Below are 18421 nucleotides of genomic sequence, written 5' to 3'. Positions count from 1 at the left end.
AACAGACAAGGGGGAATAAGAGAGGTCTATAAACTCATGACTGGCAAGGAGAAAGATTGATTTAATCCTTCCCATAATACACAAAAACTATGCCTCACCAAATGAAATTAATCAGCACCAGGTTTGAAACAAACAAAAGGAAATGTCTGTTTACACAGCGCACAGTCAATCTGTGGAACTTCCTGCCAGAGAATGTTATGAAGGCCAAGATTTTAGCAAGGTTCAAAAAAGAGCTAGCTATATTCAGGGATGGTAGGTCCATCAATGGCTATTGGCCAGGATAGGTAGGGATGATGTCCCTAGAATCTGTTTGTCAGGGTTGGGCATTGGTGACAGAGGATGGAGCACTTCATGATTTCTTGCCTGTTGATTCCCTCTGGGGCAGATAGGATATTGGGTTAGATCAGGGGTGGACAATCATTTTTGGTGGGGGGCCGCTCCAAGATTTTGGAAAGTGGTCAAAGGCTCCACTTTTCTATGGAGGAGATGCAGGGTCTGGGGTAGAGGTTGGGTGCAGAAGGGCGCATGGGGTAAGGCACAGGGGTGCAGGAGAAGGTGTGAGGTCTCAGAGGGAGTTTGGGTGAAGAAGGGGGTTGTGACCTGAGTCAGGGGAGTGGAGAGGTAGGGTCAGGGAGCAGGTATGGATACAAGAGAGGATTCTGGCCTGGGGGAGGGGCTCTAGGAGGTGCAAAGTCTGGGAGGGAATTGTGACCTGGGAGAAGGGGGAAAGGGGCTGCAGACTGCAGAGGGTTTGGGTGGTGACCTGGTGCAGGGTCTGGAAGAGGGTTTGGGTGCAGGAGAGGATTCTGGCCTGGGGGAGGGCTGTAGGAAGGGTACAGGGCCTGGGAGGGAATGGTGCCCTGTGGGAGAGGGGTGCAGAGGGTTTGCATGGTAAGTTGGGGTGCGGGAGGGGTGCCAGAGGCTGGCTCTCACTGGGAGGCGCTTTCTTAAGCCAGCAGCCCTGCAGCACCCCCAAGGCAGGCTGGGCTCCCTGCCTGCTGCAGCCCCAGATCACTTTAAACCCTGTTCCCTCCATGTGGCTCTCAGCTCCGGGAAGAGAAAGAGGCTCGTGCTGCCCCCATCCCTCTGGCCAATCTCTCAGCTCCTACTGGCAGGTTGTTTTCAGCCAATAGGAGCTGAGGATTGGGCTGGGGGCTGGGAGGTTGCACAAAGCTCCCCTCCCCTCCTCCCCCCACAGAGCAGAGAGCCACACGGACTGGGTTTAAACCGTGGCATGTGCAGGCCTGGGGACCCCGGCAGAGTGGTCCATTGGCTGGATCTGGTGGTTTGGCAGGCCGGATCCAGCCCCCAGACTGTAATTTACCCAGCCCGGGGCTAGATGTACCCTTGGTCTGACCCAATATGGCCATTCTTATGATAAGCTCCTGAGCCATTTTTCAGTCTCAGCAACGTTGTTGTGAGATCTGCTAAAAGAAAATAACCCTGATAGACAAAAAGTTTTGCCACACAAGTGCCATTGGGAACAACAGCTTGTCAGCAGGACTATTCTCATGGCTCATCGTGGGTGGAAGTGTTTTGTCACATCCATGTCATTTTGCAATAATAGCTCTGATGTTTTGTGCCAGAGGCTGACAGAGTATAGACTGTATTTAAGACATATGTAATGGTAACTATGTGGCTTGTGAATGCTTTCTTTCCCTTTATATTCCCTAGCATGGTGTCTGATGAGAATACCCGTTTGAACTATTTCTCTGTTCAATTTGATAGATCCGAATCCGGGATCCAAACCAGGGAGGCAAAGACATAACAGAAGAAATAATGTCTGGAGGTGGCAGCAGGAACCCTACGCCTCCCATCGTGAGACCCACCTCTACACCTACTCCTCCGCAGGTAATACGACGGTGAGCTCTGGTAATGCCAGCTTTTGTCATTAATGTCTGCTCAGCTTTGCTGTTTGCTACTGTCACTTTCAGTAGTTTCTTTTCACATTAGCTGCATCATCACCTCAGATATCTAACTAGTCCTTTCATAAGTAGGCCACTTAAGGGTCTTAAGGTTAACCAATTTTTGGTAATTTTTTGACAAGTGTGTTGACCATATTCTTCTTCGAGAGTTTGCTCTTATCTATTCCGATTAGGTGTGCGCGCCTTGTGTGCACAGATGCCAGAAAGTTTTTACCCTAGCTGCTACCTGTTGGGGTAACTGTAAAGCCCCCTGAAGTGGTGCCGGTACAGCGCCCTATCTATGACTGTGCTGATCCAAATGCCCCTCCGTTCCTTCTTTCCACCAGGGACAGCTGTTGGAACTCTGGATCCCTTGCACTGCAAGCGCCACGTATCTCTAGCATTTAGTGTTAGCGTGACAATAATTAATAGTAAGCAGGTAGTTAGGATTTGTAGCAGCGGGAGTAAAGAGGTTTCCCCTTCTCCTCTATGTTCCCTCTGGGGAATGCATGGCCCCAGGATTCAAGCCCCGCATCTGTTGCCAGAAGTCTATGCTGACGACTGATCCCCATGACTTCTGCCTGGGGGGGATGCTCACCAAGCAGATAAGAGTAAGATTTGCAGGCCTTCAAGCCTCAGACCAGAAAGGAGTGGGACTGTCCTCCCGGCCCCAGTCCTCTCTGGCGAGGGCTGTCAAAGGCGGCCAAGCCCCTCGCCTGCACCCTCCAGTGACAGCAACAGTGGTGCTGTTTGGCCTCTGTCCCCGGTGCCCGTGAATCCTGCTGGTCTTTGGCCCCGCAGCATGGAAGGCTGAGTTCCGCACACCCCGAGCCCTGTCATGGACTCTCCGAGGGCCAGTCGGGCCGTCCCGCACACCGGACACATTTGAGGCTGCCAGGGGCCTTACTGAGGTGACCGAGACTCTTCCAGGGACAGGCCTCTCGCTCCCTGCCAAGCTACACTAGGAAGCTGGCCCTCTCACTCCGACCTCAGCATCCCTCCTCTTGGAACCCTTGTGCTGCTTAGCTGAGCATCGGCAGTCTCATTCGCGCTGTGGGTCTGACTCGCGGCACTGCTCTCACAGCCAGTCCTCTCGGAGCCACCCCTCGCCAGCAGATCCTGGTCGGGCTCAGAGCTGTCACATCACGTCTGCTGCTCTTGTACCATCTGGCACCGTAGTTTGCCGTCTTGACCCCTATCTTGAAACCGATCTTCAGAACATGGATGTTCCCCAGAACATGGATGTTCCCCAGAACATGCAGCCTCACCCCACCACTGTGCAGCATTGCAGGGGAGCTAGCATCAGCACGGGTCCCTGTCTCGACACTGCTCTCCATGCCAGCCCTACTCTCCACCCTGATCCTGCTTTCCACACTGGTCCCACTCCCCCCTCCACTCCAGCTCTTTATATTGGTCTCATTCCTGGTGCTGATCCCACTCCCGATGCCAGTCTCAACCTTGATCCCAACGTAGGCTGACATCTCGGCAGTGTGTAACTCCAGATGCAGCACTCAGTCTCTGCACAGGTCACAATCCCACAAGCGGTCTACCTATAGTCGCTTTTCTCCTTGAGGGCAACAGAGCTTGGCACCAATCTTCTCGCTCGGGTTCTCTCACTTCAGTTCTGAGGGGGCCCTCTGTGCCCTCTGACAGGTCAACACCGGCGGGCCCTCACCCCTGTGGGTATGAAGCCTCCCCCCAGTAGTAAGATTCCCTGTAAGCTGTGCAGCGGCACCCACCCAGCCAAGAGGTGGGAGAGAATTGCTGCTTTATCCTTGCAGGGAGATGCTGCCCCCAGTCAGGCAGCTGTGTTTGTGGAGCCCTGAGCCCCTGGCTGGGCAGGGCTCATTAAGCAGATGTGGGGCCAGGCTGCTGTGCAGCTTCGAGTGAACTTGCCCAGTAGCCGCCGCAGTGGCAATTCTGGACACCACAGGCATTCCACCAGGCTCAGTGCACAACAGGTACTTCAAGGTCCTGGAGGCAACCGTCAGTCAGCTGCCACCTGAGCCCGCACCCTCTGCTAGGCTGCCAATCGAAACCCAGCCTAGGCCGTTAGTGCAAGCCCAGGACCAGCCTGGGGACAGTCAGGACTTGGGGCAGTCATAGGCACCTCCATCATGGGTCCGCCTCTGAAGGACTACAGGGCCTTGTAACACCTTCTCCACAAAGTGAAGTCCACTTCGGGACTAAAACTGGAGACCACTTCTAGAAGGAAAGCTAAGTGAGGGCGAAGCTGGACCGTGTCCTTGTAGGGGGGTTCTGACATCAGAGCACGAAGCTCTGATATGCTGTGCAGTGATGATCGCCAGATAGGTCCCCATCAATGAGAGGTAAAGCAGAGAACATGTGACGAGGGCTCAAAGAGGGGACCCATTGAAGGACCAGACTGGGGTCCCAGGCAGGGACAGGGTGCCAAGCTGACTGGGAAAGTCTGTCCATACCTTTGAGGAAGCGAGGGCTTGAGAATGCAGGGTGGCCAGCCTCTCCTGAATGGAAAGCCGAGGTGGCCCCCAGATGCTCCTTAAGTGATGAAGTTGCTGCTTCAGGGACACCAGATCCTCCAGCATCTGAGAAATGGAGGCAGACAAAGGGTCCAAACTGCACTGCAGGCACTAACATGAAAACTGCTTCCATTTGGGAGAGTAAGTGAGCCTGGCAGGGGGCTTCCTGCTACTAAGATGGACCTACTGAAGTTGCTCCGAGCAGGCCAGTTCAGCCAGGTTTAGTCTACCTGTGTTGTACTCTGAAACCCACCTAAAGTCCCAGAACAAAGCCTGCACTGCCTTTGTGAGGCATGCACTTGACCGGCCCAAACTGTTTCACAAGCTTTTGCGGCTGTTTGTGGCAGTGGCCAATCGTGTGAAGGGATTAGACGTCTCATCACTGCGAAGCTCTTCTTGGATTGTAGCGTGTATCTGTACATGTTATCATCTGGTTACGGTGCCCCACTGCCTCTCATGGCACATTCTATGTGAGCACAAGTTTCCTACGTGGCTTTCCTAGCTCATGTAACACTCCATGAAATCTGCAAAGCCTCAACTTGATCTTTGGTGCATACCTTCATGTCGCCCTGTGCCATCGTGTAACTGTCCAGATGGGACGTAGCCTTTGGCTCTGTGATCCTTGAGTCAGCCATGCTCTGACTCCACCCCCTTCCTCCTGAGTAAGGCCTGTGAATCACCTCATTGGAATAGATACGATCAAGCACTTGAAGAAGGAAAAATCGGTTATTCAGCTTTGTAACTGTTCTTCTTCAAGATGTGTTGCTGATATCTATTCCATATCTGCCCTCCTTCCCCATTCTCAGAGCAGCTGGCAAAAAGGAACTATGGGGCAGTTGGGTCGGCAGGGTCATATATAGGGCGTAGTCCTGGTGCCACTCCAGGGGGCTCTACCGCTGACCCAATGGGTAGCAGCTAAGCAAAAACTTTCTGGCAGCTCATGTGCGTGATGCACACACTTATGAGCAACACATCTCAAAGAGCAACAGTTACAAAGGTGAGTTACTGTGTTTTCAATGCAGAGTTGCTGTTACTTCCTAGCCAGCTTTTTCATGGTATTCTCAGGAGCTGTCTGTGGGTATTGTTATAGTAACTGCTTTGTTTCTAAAAGAAAGATCAAGGATAGTTTCAGAAGGGTGGTCATGTTAATCTGTTTCAGCAAAAGTAACAAGGAGTCCTGTGGCACCTTAAAGACTAATCATTTTATTTGGGCATCACCTTTCATGGGATGCTTCATCAGATGCATGAAATGGAAACTTCAGCTTGGCAGAGATATATGCATATGTATACATCCAGAGATGGAAGTGTTCCATTGCTAGGCAGAGAACCAGTGTTAACTAAGCCATTTCAATTAGAGGGGATGTGGCCAACTCCCAGCAGTGGATCAGAAAGTGAAAATACCAGGAGGGGAAACAGTTACTTTTTATAGTGACTCAGCTATTTATAGTCTCTATTCAGACCCTGTTTACTAGCAGGAAGTTTGCATATGAATTCCAACTCTCTGGTTTCACGCTGCAGTCTGTTTTTAAAGTTTGCTCAAGTACGAGTGTCAAGGGAGATTGAAGTGCTCTCCTACTGGTGTTTGGATGTTACCATTCTTGGTGTCTGTTTTGTGTCCATTTATTCTTTTGCATAAAAACAGTCTCGTTTGGCCAGTGTACATGGCAAAGGGGCATTGCAGGCACATGATGGCATATATCGCATTAGTAGATATATAAGTGAACCAAGCCCCTGATGGGTTACATCCTATAATGGTGTCACTAGGGTTAGGGATGTAATAGTACAGTTGATTAATCAATAAGCAAAAGCTTATGGGTTAATGCTATAGACTACTCACATTTGCCTTCCACCCCTTGCCAGGAAATTTTTTAGCAGGCTGGCCAGCAGCCCAGCTCAGTCCCGACTTGCAATGGGTCCCGGACCTACCCCCGCTGTGGCTCTGCATTTAAAGTGTTTTAGGAGCCAGGCAGGCAGCCCAGCTCAGTTCCAGCTCATGCCGGGTCCAGGAGCTCAGACCCCTCCCACCAAGACAGGGGCTGCCCAGGGACTATCAAATAGTTGACTAACCAATAAGAATTCATGAGGTTAATTGGCTATTCAGTTAACCAATATTTAACATCCCTAACTAGGATAGACATGCAGAAGAGTTGGTAACGGGGTTTGTTGCAGGGGTTGGTTCCTGGATTCGTGTTTCTGTTGTGGGGTGTGTAGTTGGGGCTATTTGTTTCAGGTTGAGGGGCTGTCTATAACTGAGGATTGGCCTGCCACCCAAAGTCTGTGAGGGATCATCACCTAGGACAGGTTATAGATCCGTGATGATGTGCTTGGGAGGTTGTAGCCTGGGGCAGTAAGTAAAGGCCAGTGTCATTCTGTTGCTTTCTTTGTTGGGTCTGTCCTGTAGTAGGTGACTTCTGGGTACCTGCCTGGCTCTATCAGTCTGTTTTTTCACTTCCCCAGATTGGTATTATAGTTTCAAGACACAATGATAAAGATTCTGTAAGTGTTAGGTGTTTGTTTTTGTCTGAGGGATTGCAGCAAATGCAATTGTATCCTAGGGCTTGGCTGTAGACACTGGATCATGTGATGTCTTCTTGATGAAAGCTGAAGGCATGTTGCTAAATATAGTGATCAACAGTGTACTTCGATTCTCAGAAAGCCTTTGACAAGGTTCCTCACCTAAGACTCTTAGTCAAAACAAGCTGTCATGGGATGAGAAGGAAGGTCTTATCATGGATCAGTAAGGGTATGTCTACACTACCCTCCTAGTTCGAACTAGGAGGGTAATGTAGGCATACCGCACTTGCAAATGAAGCCCGGGATTTGAATTTCCCGGGCTTCATTTGCATAAGCGGGGAGCCGCCACGAGGTGTACCGGTAGTTTGGAATAGGAAGCCTAGTCCGAATTACCTAGTTCGAGCCCCGTGTAGCCGCGCTACACGGGGTTCAAACCAGCGGGGATTTAAAAATGGCGGCTCCCCGCTTATGCAAATGAAGCCCGGGAAATTCAAATCCCGGGCTTCATTTGCAAGTGCGGTATGCCTACATTACTAGCGGGGTAGTGTAGACATACCCTAACTGACTAAAAGAAGAAACAAAGGGTAGAAATAAATGGTGAGTATTCAGAATGAACAGAGGTAAATAGCAGTCTCTTAGGAGTCCATACTGGGACCAGTGCTGTTCAGCATAGTCATAAATGTTTTGGGGAAAAGGCTAAATAGGGAGATGGCAATATTTGCAGATGATTCTAAACTATTGAGTATAGTTAAGGGATCTCACAAAACTTGGTATGTGGACAACAATATGGCAGATGAAATTTAATGTTGATAAAAGTAAAGTAATGCACATTGGAAAATATAGCTAGATATAGGTAGTGTGACCGACCTAAGCCAGCAGCCTGCCACACTCTGGTGGAAGGCAGGTATACAGGGCACTGGATAAGCAGTTTTCCCTTTCCAGAATAAACTACTAGAGCCTGCTACAATAAAATAAAGGCAGGAAAAACACCTGGGGCTAATTAATTAGATTGCTCCCTCAGGCAAGTCACTCAACAACTTCAGCCAGTTGCAGCCAGTGGGGTTGCTTTAAAAGGCCTCCCCTAGGTAAGGAGAGGGAGGAAGACAAAGGGTGATGGACCGAAACGACAAAAGGGAGGAACAAGAAAAAGTTGTGTGTGTGAGCTGAGAGCTGACTAACGGGTACCAGAGGGAGACATTTTGGAGGGGATGTTTGGGGAAATGGCCCAGGGAAAAAGCTGCCAAGACAGAAGGAAAAACAACCTTGACTGCTGCTGCTACTTTAGGGGTCCTGGGCTGGAACCTAGAGTAGTGGGCGGGCCCAGGTTCCCCACCAAACCTTCCCCCCACACCAACACAGAGCCTGTCCCAAGAAGGAAGTTCAGGAGTATCGGGGTTTTCACCCCCAAAACCATGGACTACCCTGTGCTGAGTATGGCTCACTAAGCTGTGGCGCCTGCCTCCTGTAAAGAGAAAGCAGTTGTGTATAGGACCATAGCGAGTCTCTGAGGCTAATATTATCCGCATGTAGACCAAGATCCATGAGGCACGGCCAGAAATTTGCCACAATAGATAACATGATGGATTCTAAACTAGCTATTAGTACTCAAGAAAAAGATCTCAGAGTCCTTATGCTTCGTTCTCTGAAAACATAAATTCAGGGTTCAGTGGCAGTCAAATAAGTAAACCGAATGTTGGGAACCATTGGGAATAAAACAGAAAATATCATCTTACTTTTATATAAAAACATGGTAAGCCCACATCTTGACAACTGTGTGCAGATGTGGTAGCCCCATCTCAAAAAGATTATATTGAAATTTTAAATGACTCCAAAAAGGGCAACAAAAATGATTAGGTTATGGAATATCTTCTATAGTGGAGAGTTAAATAAGACTGGGACTTTTCAGAATGGAAAAGATACAACTAAGGAGGGATATGATAGAGGTCTATAAAATCATAACTGATGTGGAGAAAGTAAACAAAGAAGAGTTATTTACCACTTCTCATATTACAAAAACAAGTGGCCACGAAGTGAAATCCATGGACAGCAGGTTTAAAAATATTTTTAAACACACAATCTGTGGAACTCCTTGCCAGAGGAAGTTGTGAAGGCCAATACTATAGCAAGGTTCAAAAAAGAACTAGATATGTTCCTGGAAGATAGATCCATCAATGGGTATTAGCTAGGATGGGCAGGGATGGTGTCCATAAGCCTTTGTTTTCCAGAAGTTGGAAATGTGGGCTGGGGTATAAATCACTTGATGACTAACTGTTCTGTTTATTCCCTCTGAAGCACTTGGCTCTGGCGACTGTCAGGAGACAGGCTGCTGGACTAGGTGGACAATTGGCCTGACTCTGACTGGCTGTTTTATGTTCTTTTGTGCTTCTTTTATTACTTGAAAAGGAAGTTGTGTTCAGTGATGTGAGAAACCACTTATAGTTGACTGTGTTTCCTTCATAGAACACTCAACCTCTACTGATGAAGGGAATAAGACACTAACTATACTGGAACAAAAGACAGAAATATGTAGCACTTTAAAGACTAACAAGATAGTTTAGTAGGTGATGAGCTTTCGTGGGCCAGACCCACTTCCTCAGATCAATATGTGGAAGAAAATTGGCACAACCATAGTGATATCCAAAGTGATACAATCAAAAAAATGAACGCATGTGAAATTGACAAATCAAATTTTAGACCAGCGTGGGGGTGAGGGGGGAAAGGTTAGTGTCTGTGAGGTAATGACATGGGGTGACTTAGAACAACGTTTCCTCAGATCCCATCCCCTTTTACCCCTTCTCTACTTACACTACATCGATGACATCTTTATGATCTGGACCCATGGCCAAGAAACACTGGATGCATTCCACAGAGACTTTAACAACCTAACCCCACCATCAATCTCAGCCTGGACCATTCTACATGAGAGATCTATTTCCTGGACACCACAGTACAAACCACCAATGCTAAATTAGACACCACTCTCTACAGAAAACCCGCTGACTCCTACAGTTACCTACATGCCTCCAGCTCCCATCCAGGACACACCATACAATCCATCGTCTATAGCCAAGCCCTCAGATACAATCACATCTGCTCTAATCCCACTCACAGAGGCCAGAAATGTCAGGATCTCTACCAAGCATTTTTAAACCTCAGTTACCCACCTGGAGAAATAAAAAAACAAATTGAAAGAGCCAGACGAATACCCAGAAACCGTCTACTTCAAGACAGACCCAGGAAAACCAACAATAGAACACCACTTGTCATCACCTATGGCCCCAAACTTAAACCTGTCCAACGCATTGTCAATAAACTACAACCTATGCTGGAACAGATTCTACCCTCCGAGAGGCTCTGGGAGACAGACCCATAGTCTCCTATAGACGACCACCTAACCTCAGGATGATTCTTACCTATAACTACAGGACATACCACACTATTACCAACCCTGGAACTTTCCCCTTGCAACAAGCCCTGTTGCCAGCTTTGTCCACATATTTACTCTTCTGACACCATTATTGGACCTAATCATGCCTATTACAAGACCAAGAACACATATTCCTGTTCATCCAGAAATATAATTTATGCCATCATGTTCTGGGTCTGTGTGCTGGGCTTGTCCAGTGCAGGGACACCAGAACGCATTGCATTGGCAGTAGAGAAGCCACTTGCGATTATACTGTGGAAACTGGCAGTGCTGGCTTGCTACTGGTCAGTGGGAAGTCTTTCTGCAGCTGGAAAATCCACTGTGAGGGCCCATGGTCATGCAAGTGTGCAGAGCCCTTAATTACCTGTTTGCCATGCAGGACTGTGACTTCCAGCATGTGCTGTTTTTCTTCCACTGAGCATGCTCAGTAACACTGCAGAAGCCACTGTCTGCACCACCAAGCTCTCACTCTCTTCCATTATTCCATTAAGGCACACACAGGTTTCCCCTCTCCCCCCCCCTCCCCCCCCCCCCCCCCCATGTGAAACAGTGCCTCTGCTCTACTTTCCAATATGGCGGCAACTTTTCCTCACGGATATTGTGCAGGACACAGCAGGTGTTTATAACCATTTGGACGCAGTTCTATCTTTTGAGTAAACAACAACAGAGCCTCTTCTAGCTACCAAAAGAGCATTCAACTGTCATTTTGCAACCTGCTGAGCCAATAGTTAAATCTTGTCTTGGTGCTGTTGTGGTGGCCAAGGTGGAGCTTCATGAGGCAGGACAGGAAGAGGGAGGATCACTCCCTGCATTTCAATACTGTCAATGATAATCCACTAGTTAGGAAAGCAAGTCCCTGCTTGTAGCTTTCTGAACACTCCTGTATTCCTAAAGATGCACGTCATACACCTCCCTTGAAAAGCCCACAATGATGTCAGTGAAGCCTCCCTAGTAATCCTTCAGGGCTTGCCAAACCACTGAGCAGTAGCATTTTCTGTTGATGTACTCGGTAGTAGGGTAGTCTGGTGCCAAAATAGGAATAGGCATTGCTCCATCACAGTTCAAGAATCCCATTGCTGTACATCCATCCAGTATTCTGATAACTTTTTAGTTTTTAGACTGTCACTGCACATTGAGCAGATGTTTTTAGGGAACTATCCATAATGAGTGGTAAAAGCTATTTTAGACCCCATCATTTGTGTGTGTATAGTTGGGATTATATTTTTCCATATGCGTTACTTTGCAGTTATCAGCACTGAATTCCATGTTTGGCCAGTCACTTAGTTTTGTGAGATCCCTTTGCAACTCTTTGCAGTCATCTCTGTATTTAACTGTTTTGATTAATTTTGTTGTATCTGCAAGTTTTGCCACTGTTAGATATGATAGAGGTCTATAAAATCATGAGTGGTGTGGAGAGAGCTGATAAAGAAAAGTTATTTATTAGTTCCCTAAATAGAAGAACTAGAGGACACCAAATGAAATTAATGGGTAGCAGGTTTAAAACTAATAAAAGAAAGTTCTTCTTCACACAGCGTGTAGTCAACCTGTGGAACTCCTTGCCAGAGGAGGCTGTGAAGACTAGGACTATAATAGAGTTTAAAGAGAAGCTAGATAATTTCATGGAGGTTAGGTCCATAAAAGGCTATTAGCCAGGGGATAAAATGGTGTCCTTGGCCTCTGTTTGTCAGAGGCTGGAGAGAGATGGCAGGAGACAAATCGCTTGATCATTGTCTTCGGTCCACCCTCTCTGGGGCCCCTGGTGCTGGCCACTGTCGGCAGACAGGATACTGGACTAGAAGGTCCTTTGGTCTGACCCAGTACGGCCGTTCTTATGTTCTTATGTTCTTATGTTCTTCTTATGTTCACTTCACTGTTTCCTCCCTTTTCAGGACCATTTTTGAGAAGTTTAACAGAAGTGGTGCAAATGCAAATCCCAGTAGCACAACACTCATTCCTATTCTTCCCCCCTAGCTTTTAAGTGGAATACTTGGCAATGTTTTCATGATGATCTAAAGAGCCTTTGTTTACTTGAATGCCCAGCCTTTTGTTATTTTTAATCACCCTGCCTCCCTGTTTTTATAACACAATCCCTGCCCCAAAGACAAAGCCCCAAGCAACTCAAACTCTGTCACAGTTCAGAACTGCCTTTGGACCCAGGCAACTTTAAGCCGACCTGAAGCATGAAATTCAGGGGTTCAAACATTAGGGGGTATACCGCCCCTTCTGATGTTTGTCAGAGGCTGGAAATGGATGACAGGAGAGTGATCACGCGAGGATTACCTGTTGTGTTTGCCCCCTCTGTGGCATCTGGCATTGGCCACTGTTGAAAGACAGGATACTGGGCTGGATGGACCTTGGTCTGACCCATTATGGCCATTCTTATGTGCTAGCCCCCCATAAATGGTACCCTTGAAATAGAAATCGAACAGCTCTCTGCTGTGTTTGGACAGCAGATACAAAGGCTATCTGAAGAGCTCAGTGTGGAACTGTGTGGCTCAGGGAGATTTTGAAAGAGCACTTGAACAGCGAACCAGAGTAATCTGTTGTAGCTTACTGTGTTCTACCTGGTCCTGAAGTTTGAAGACCCGTTAGGAATGATGCTGTGCTTGATGCAGATCTGTGAATATAGTGATTCTGATAATGCACTTAATATGATTATTGCACTGTGTTTGTCACTGATCCTATGAGTTGTGTTGTAGTGTATGATGATAACTATTTGGGTGCTTTCACTATCTGCAGTATATGTTGGGAGCAAATAAAGAAACACTGTTTCCCCAAGAGTAGAATTTTGTTGAGTAATAAAATTCTGTGCAAGTTAAAAGGAAATATATGACAATATAAATAGTATGGAACAGAGCTTAAAAATGGTAAAGGAAAATCCGTGTCAATTTTAGCTATCCATGCATCCATCATACTCTCAGGTCGGTGTATTTGAAGCTACAGTCGACTTTATTTCCCCCCAGTGTGCAGTGGCAAGGATAGCGATGGAGCACCTGATGCCATGTGTAATGTTAAGGGGGCCTGTGGTGAAGTGCTAGACAGGAGTTCTCCACGGACTATAAAGGGAGGCGATCCTAGGATTGTTGGACCTGTAAGTGTGGAAGAGTCGACAGCATCTGTTTGCTGCTGGTACATCTCCCTGGTCTTTTCCTGCTGGGATTCTTGGGTCTTTCTCCTGTTCACTCTTTTCTTCTCTGCACAGTCTGCAATATTCATCCTCCAGGTCTGATGTAGCACTGGCTGCGGGATATCACTGAACATGTCATCCTAAGTCCTCTTTGTCCTCCTTATCTGGTTCTGGTGTTCCATGGGTGTGAAAGGGGAGTCCCTCCAGACCTAACTGGCAGCAGCTACAGATAAAATACCAAGAAGTATCATTGTCAGTGTAGTCGTAAAGAAAGGCAAAGTTCAGATGCAGAACTCCCTTCTCTTGCTTTCCAACCCCCTGCAGCCGCCCCAGGGCCCCATCTCCCAGCCCCTCACTCCAAACCTATTGTAGCTATTTCTCTGCCTAGGAGCAGCAGGGACACGTTGCCACTTCCAGCAAGCCACACGGAGTCAGGTAGGGAACCTGCCTCCCCTATACCAACCAGACCTTCTGTGAACATTAGAAATGCCTGTTTATAGGGCTTTTTGGTTGGTACAGGGCCGGATAACCCAGCTTTTACTGTCCTTGAGTAGTAATAGAGAGGTGCTGTGTTAGTCTGATCTTGCTAAAACAAAAGGAAAAACTGTGTAGCACTTTAAAGACTAACAAGATGGTTTAATAGGTGATGAGCTTTCCTAGGCCAGACCCACTTCTCAGATCATATTCTGGAAGAGAACTGGCATGACCATATATACCCAAGGAATACAGTGAAGGAGTACTTGAGTAGTTTATTACTAGACCCCCTTTGTGAACATTGCATTTTTAAGCTCATCACCTTCTGAGGAGGATTTATTTTAATAACATTATTTTTTATGTATTCATTTACATTGTTTTAGTTCCATCAGTATGCTTTCCAACTCTCTAAGAAAACATGGTTCCTAACTCAAACGGTTCACAGATTTAAAAATTGCTTCTCAATCTCTATTTCACTTAGCTCCTGTCACTTTTGGTCCCATTCTCCAAGCAAGTTTTCTACACAGATTTTTTTTTCCTTCAAAACATGAAGCTGATAAACCAGGCAGCCAGTGAGGAAAGCAGTACTGAAATTCGTAAAGTGTCTTTTATTTGGTTTTGTTCAGGTCTGGCAGTAGAATAAGCACAGTTGCTCATTTCGGGCCTAGCCAGATTTGTCAATGTCATTTCTGTTAAACTTAACTGTTCCCAAGAACCTGCTAGCTCCTCTCTGCATTAGGTCTGTTTACTGATCTGGTGTTTTGTTTGTTTGGGTTTTTTTACAGTAATTTCTTAGGGCTTGTTTCTGCTTTCGAGTTTGAATGATAGGTTCTTCTTTGAGTGCTCGCTCAGATCTGTTCCAATGAGGTGTGTGCATGCCGCATTCAAGACTGCCAGAAAGTTTTACCCTGGCTGCCACCTGTCCTGTGGGCTGTGGAGCCCCGTGTAGTGGCGCTGGTTCGAAACCCTATGTATGACCCTGCTGACTTGGCCCCTTCTTAGTTCCTTCTTACCTCCAGTGGCCACTGTGGGGACTTTTGGCTCTCTTGCTTTGCAATCACCATTCATCACTAGCTGTTTGTAGATAGTTTGTTTGTTTAACAATAGTTAGTAGATAGCAGTGGGAGCGAAGGGCCCTTCCCTTCTCTCTTGGGTGTGTTGGGGATTTGGGGCATGCTATAGCTCACCAACCGAATTGGTGCAAGATCTGTAAGGCCTACAAGCCTTGGACCAGAAGGGAGGAGGACACTGATCTGAAACATCTCCTCCTGGAGTCCTCCTTGGATCCACGTCATCCAGATCTGGTACCAAACCCCTCCACTCATAGCGCACAATCCTCAGCGTCGACCACCAGCACAAAAAAAGGACTCTCGCCGTGGGAAGTCCCTGACGGCTCCAGCTTGGCTCCGCTTTCAATCCCTGGTGCCGTCCTCCAGAATGGCCAACTCTATGTTGGTGGTATCATTGTCGACCCCTGGGCTGACTCCTTCAATGTTGGGGAGCGTTTGAGGATCCCAACCCCATGGTGCTGATGCTCAGGGGCTTCGTCAAGATGACTGGGTCTCTCCCTTCCTATGGGAGGCTTTTGGCCCCGTGTCAGACTTTGTGGGGAAATCCCCTGCCATGTTAAGGCCCCTGCCTTCTACCTTGGAGTCTCTGTGCCACTCAGTGTTCCCACACCACCAGTCTGACTCATGGCAATGGTCCCGTCATTCCATCCGCTCCTACAGAGACCAGCTCTGAAGTTCTCTGTGGCAGGATGGACATGATTCCAGAGTGGACTCCACTTGGCTGCTTAAGGTTGCCTTCATAGAAGCTCCTCGGGGCTTCTCACCCTCTCTTGGCACCGCTCCCCAGACTATGTTTCCTTGGGCTGGAAAATAGTTTTGTACCACTCTCGGCATTGTTGCTTGGAGCATGCGGCATACTCTTGACACTGGTTGCCAGAGCTCCATCTCCAGCATCAGTCATGTTCCTGCTCATGCTGGAAATCCTGCTCTGGCTGCAGATTCCACTCACGGTGTCGATTCCAGTCCCGGCCCTCATTCTGGCGTTTATCCTGGCACTGGTCCTTGTCTTGGCAACATTCATCTTGGACCCAGTGGTGGTCTCCACATTGATCATGGTCTCATGATCATGGCCATTCAGTTTCTCAGTGCCCAAGCGTCTATTGGGACACAGCACTGAAAGCTCTGTCCCTTGTCATCAGCACGGCAACACCTTGGCCATCTCGATTGTGCTCCCCAGTGTTGTTCCAGAGGGAGGTTTCAGTGATGTCAGACAGGTCTACCCCCTACTGGTCCTCCTTCATGGGGCCATCCTGTCCCTCGGTGGCCACTTTAGTGACAATTCTGGACCCTGGGTGCATACCATCAAGCCCAGGCCTTGTTCCCAGAAAGGCCTACTTTGTTCCCCTCTAAGCCTAGGGTTTCAGAGGCAACAGTCAGCCTCTCCCCCCCCTCCAACAACGGATCATGCTGTAGTGACTATCCTGTAGTCCCTCTCAGTCCTCTGGCCCAGGAGCAGGAAGGAGAGCTCCCAGTGGCCTCCTAATCTTCCTCCCCTGACCAGGCGGTGGCGGGCATTTCAGTCTTGGATCCTCTTCCCATGCACTGTAGGGCCCTCCAGGATTTGCTCCTCAAGGTGGCTGCCGGCCTAAACCTGCAGATGGAGGAGGTGGTTGAGCAAGATGACCCCATTGTCAATGTCCTGACCACAGAGTCCCCCTCTCGAGTGGTCCTCCCCATCATCAAGACTCTTATGTCCTCGGCTAAAACCATATGGCAGACACCCTACTCCTGTCCTCCTATGTCAAAGGGGATCAAGTGGAAGTATTTTGTGCCAGTCGAGGGCTTTGAGTACCTCTTCACCTACCCAGATCCCTGTTCATTGGTTGTCGAGGCAGTCAACAAGAAAGATCATCACCGGGCCTTGGCTCTAAAGTCTAAGGACTCTAGGTGCCTAGACATTTTTGGCCATAAGCTCTACTCCATGTGAAGAAGGGCTGGGCGGCAGGGTCATATATAGGACGTCACACCTGCGCCACACAGGGGACTCTGCCCACTGAACAGGTAGCAGCTAGGGTGGAAACTTTCTGACAGTCGGGCAAACAACGCACATTCACCTTATTGGAATAGATACGAGAATACATCTTGAAGAACAGCAACTACAACGGTCAGTAACCATTTTGGATTTTTTATAATGTAATATTTGAGAAGGGCATTGGTGGCTTCAATAGCGGTCAGACATGGCAGCCAAAAATTGGAATTTGCTGTGGTTTTGTTTTTTAAATGCACATCTCAAATGTTGTCTCTTCAAGTATTTGAAATAGCTGAGAAACAGCAGTAGCAGCATCACAAAATCTTAATTTTCTTTAGAATCATAGAATCCTAGGGTTGGAAGAGACCTCAGGAGGTCACCGAATCCAATCCCCTACCCACAGCAGGACCAACCTTAATTAAATCATCCCAGTCAGAGAATTGTCAAGCTGGGACTTACAAACCTCTAGACATGGAGATTCTACCACCTCCCTAAGGAACCCATCCCAGTACTTCACCACCCTCCTACAAAGAACAGCTTTTCTTAATATCGAACCTAGACCTCTCCCACTGTAACTTGAGACCATTTCTCCTCATTCTGCCATCCATCACTACTGAGAACAGCCTCTCTCCACCTGCTTTGGAAACTCCCTTCAGGAAGTTGAAGGCTGCTGTCAAATCCCCCCTCACTCTTCTCTTCTGCAGACTAAACACGCCCAAATCCCTCAGCCTCTCCTTATAGGTCAAGTGCTCCAGCCGCCTCATCATTTTTTTTCCTCTCTGCTGGACTTTCTCCAATGCTTCCACATCCTTTCTTTAGTCCCACTGGAAGAGGGAAAGAGATTTTGGCATAATGACCAAGGGATAGAGAAGGGAGGAGCAAATATCTCTCCATTGTGCTTACCAAACCACATTTTCTGCACATGTGTCTTGCAGCCTGCATAGGCTCCTGGATAATTCCACAGCATTTGATAGATCTAGAGGTGGCAGACTGGGGGTTGAAGCTATTTTCTGTGACAGACTTCCTTGAGGGCTGAGTGAGTTTCCAACTGAACGTCAGCTCAGAAGTTAATGTTGCTGAAAGCATCGGAGTTTCACCCTCATTTCTGTAAAGAGTATGTTCTTTAGTTTAGTAGGGAAAACCCATGTGATGTTTTCAGTACTTTTGAAGATTTTATTAACCTGTACCCAAGACCTCTTTCTAATAAGGACTCTGGCACTAGCCTAGTGCATACATCACAATCTCCTTTCAGTGTTACAACATGAGTTTGATTGCATTTATGTGTGTATCCAGTATTTTTTTCTGTTGGATACTGTGTCACAGCCAGTGTTTCCTCTGCTTTTTTTCCATTCATGGGCGGAATAAATTTTGGAATGTGCACCAAGGCAAGTGCATATGTGCTCTACCAGTAGAAATACATGTTGCTGGCTGTGGG

General features: G+C 47.7%; 1 protein-coding gene across 18 annotated transcripts in view; it reads left to right on the top strand.

The window, feature by feature from the left end:
• EIF4G3 (eukaryotic translation initiation factor 4 gamma 3) overlaps nt 1–18421 on the top strand; it is a 324364-nt gene that overhangs the window by 149460 nt on the left and 156483 nt on the right. For all 18 annotated transcript variants that reach the window (XR_012897363.1, XM_075906746.1, XM_075906736.1 and 15 more), the window contains one exon: nt 1729–1851. Coding sequence is in view for 17 of the 18 variants with exons in the window: in XM_075906746.1 (XP_075762861.1) it covers nt 1729–1851 (123 nt within the window). In the remaining variant the exon portion in view is untranslated. The remainder of the gene's footprint in view (nt 1–1728; nt 1852–18421) is intronic.

The sequence above is a fragment of the Pelodiscus sinensis genome, chromosome 23 (genome assembly GCF_049634645.1).
Source record: "Pelodiscus sinensis isolate JC-2024 chromosome 23, ASM4963464v1, whole genome shotgun sequence".
NCBI classification, from domain to species: domain Eukaryota; kingdom Metazoa; phylum Chordata; order Testudines; family Trionychidae; genus Pelodiscus; species Pelodiscus sinensis.
Note: the sequence above shows the minus strand (reverse complement) of the source record. Positions and strands in the feature narration are given on the sequence as shown.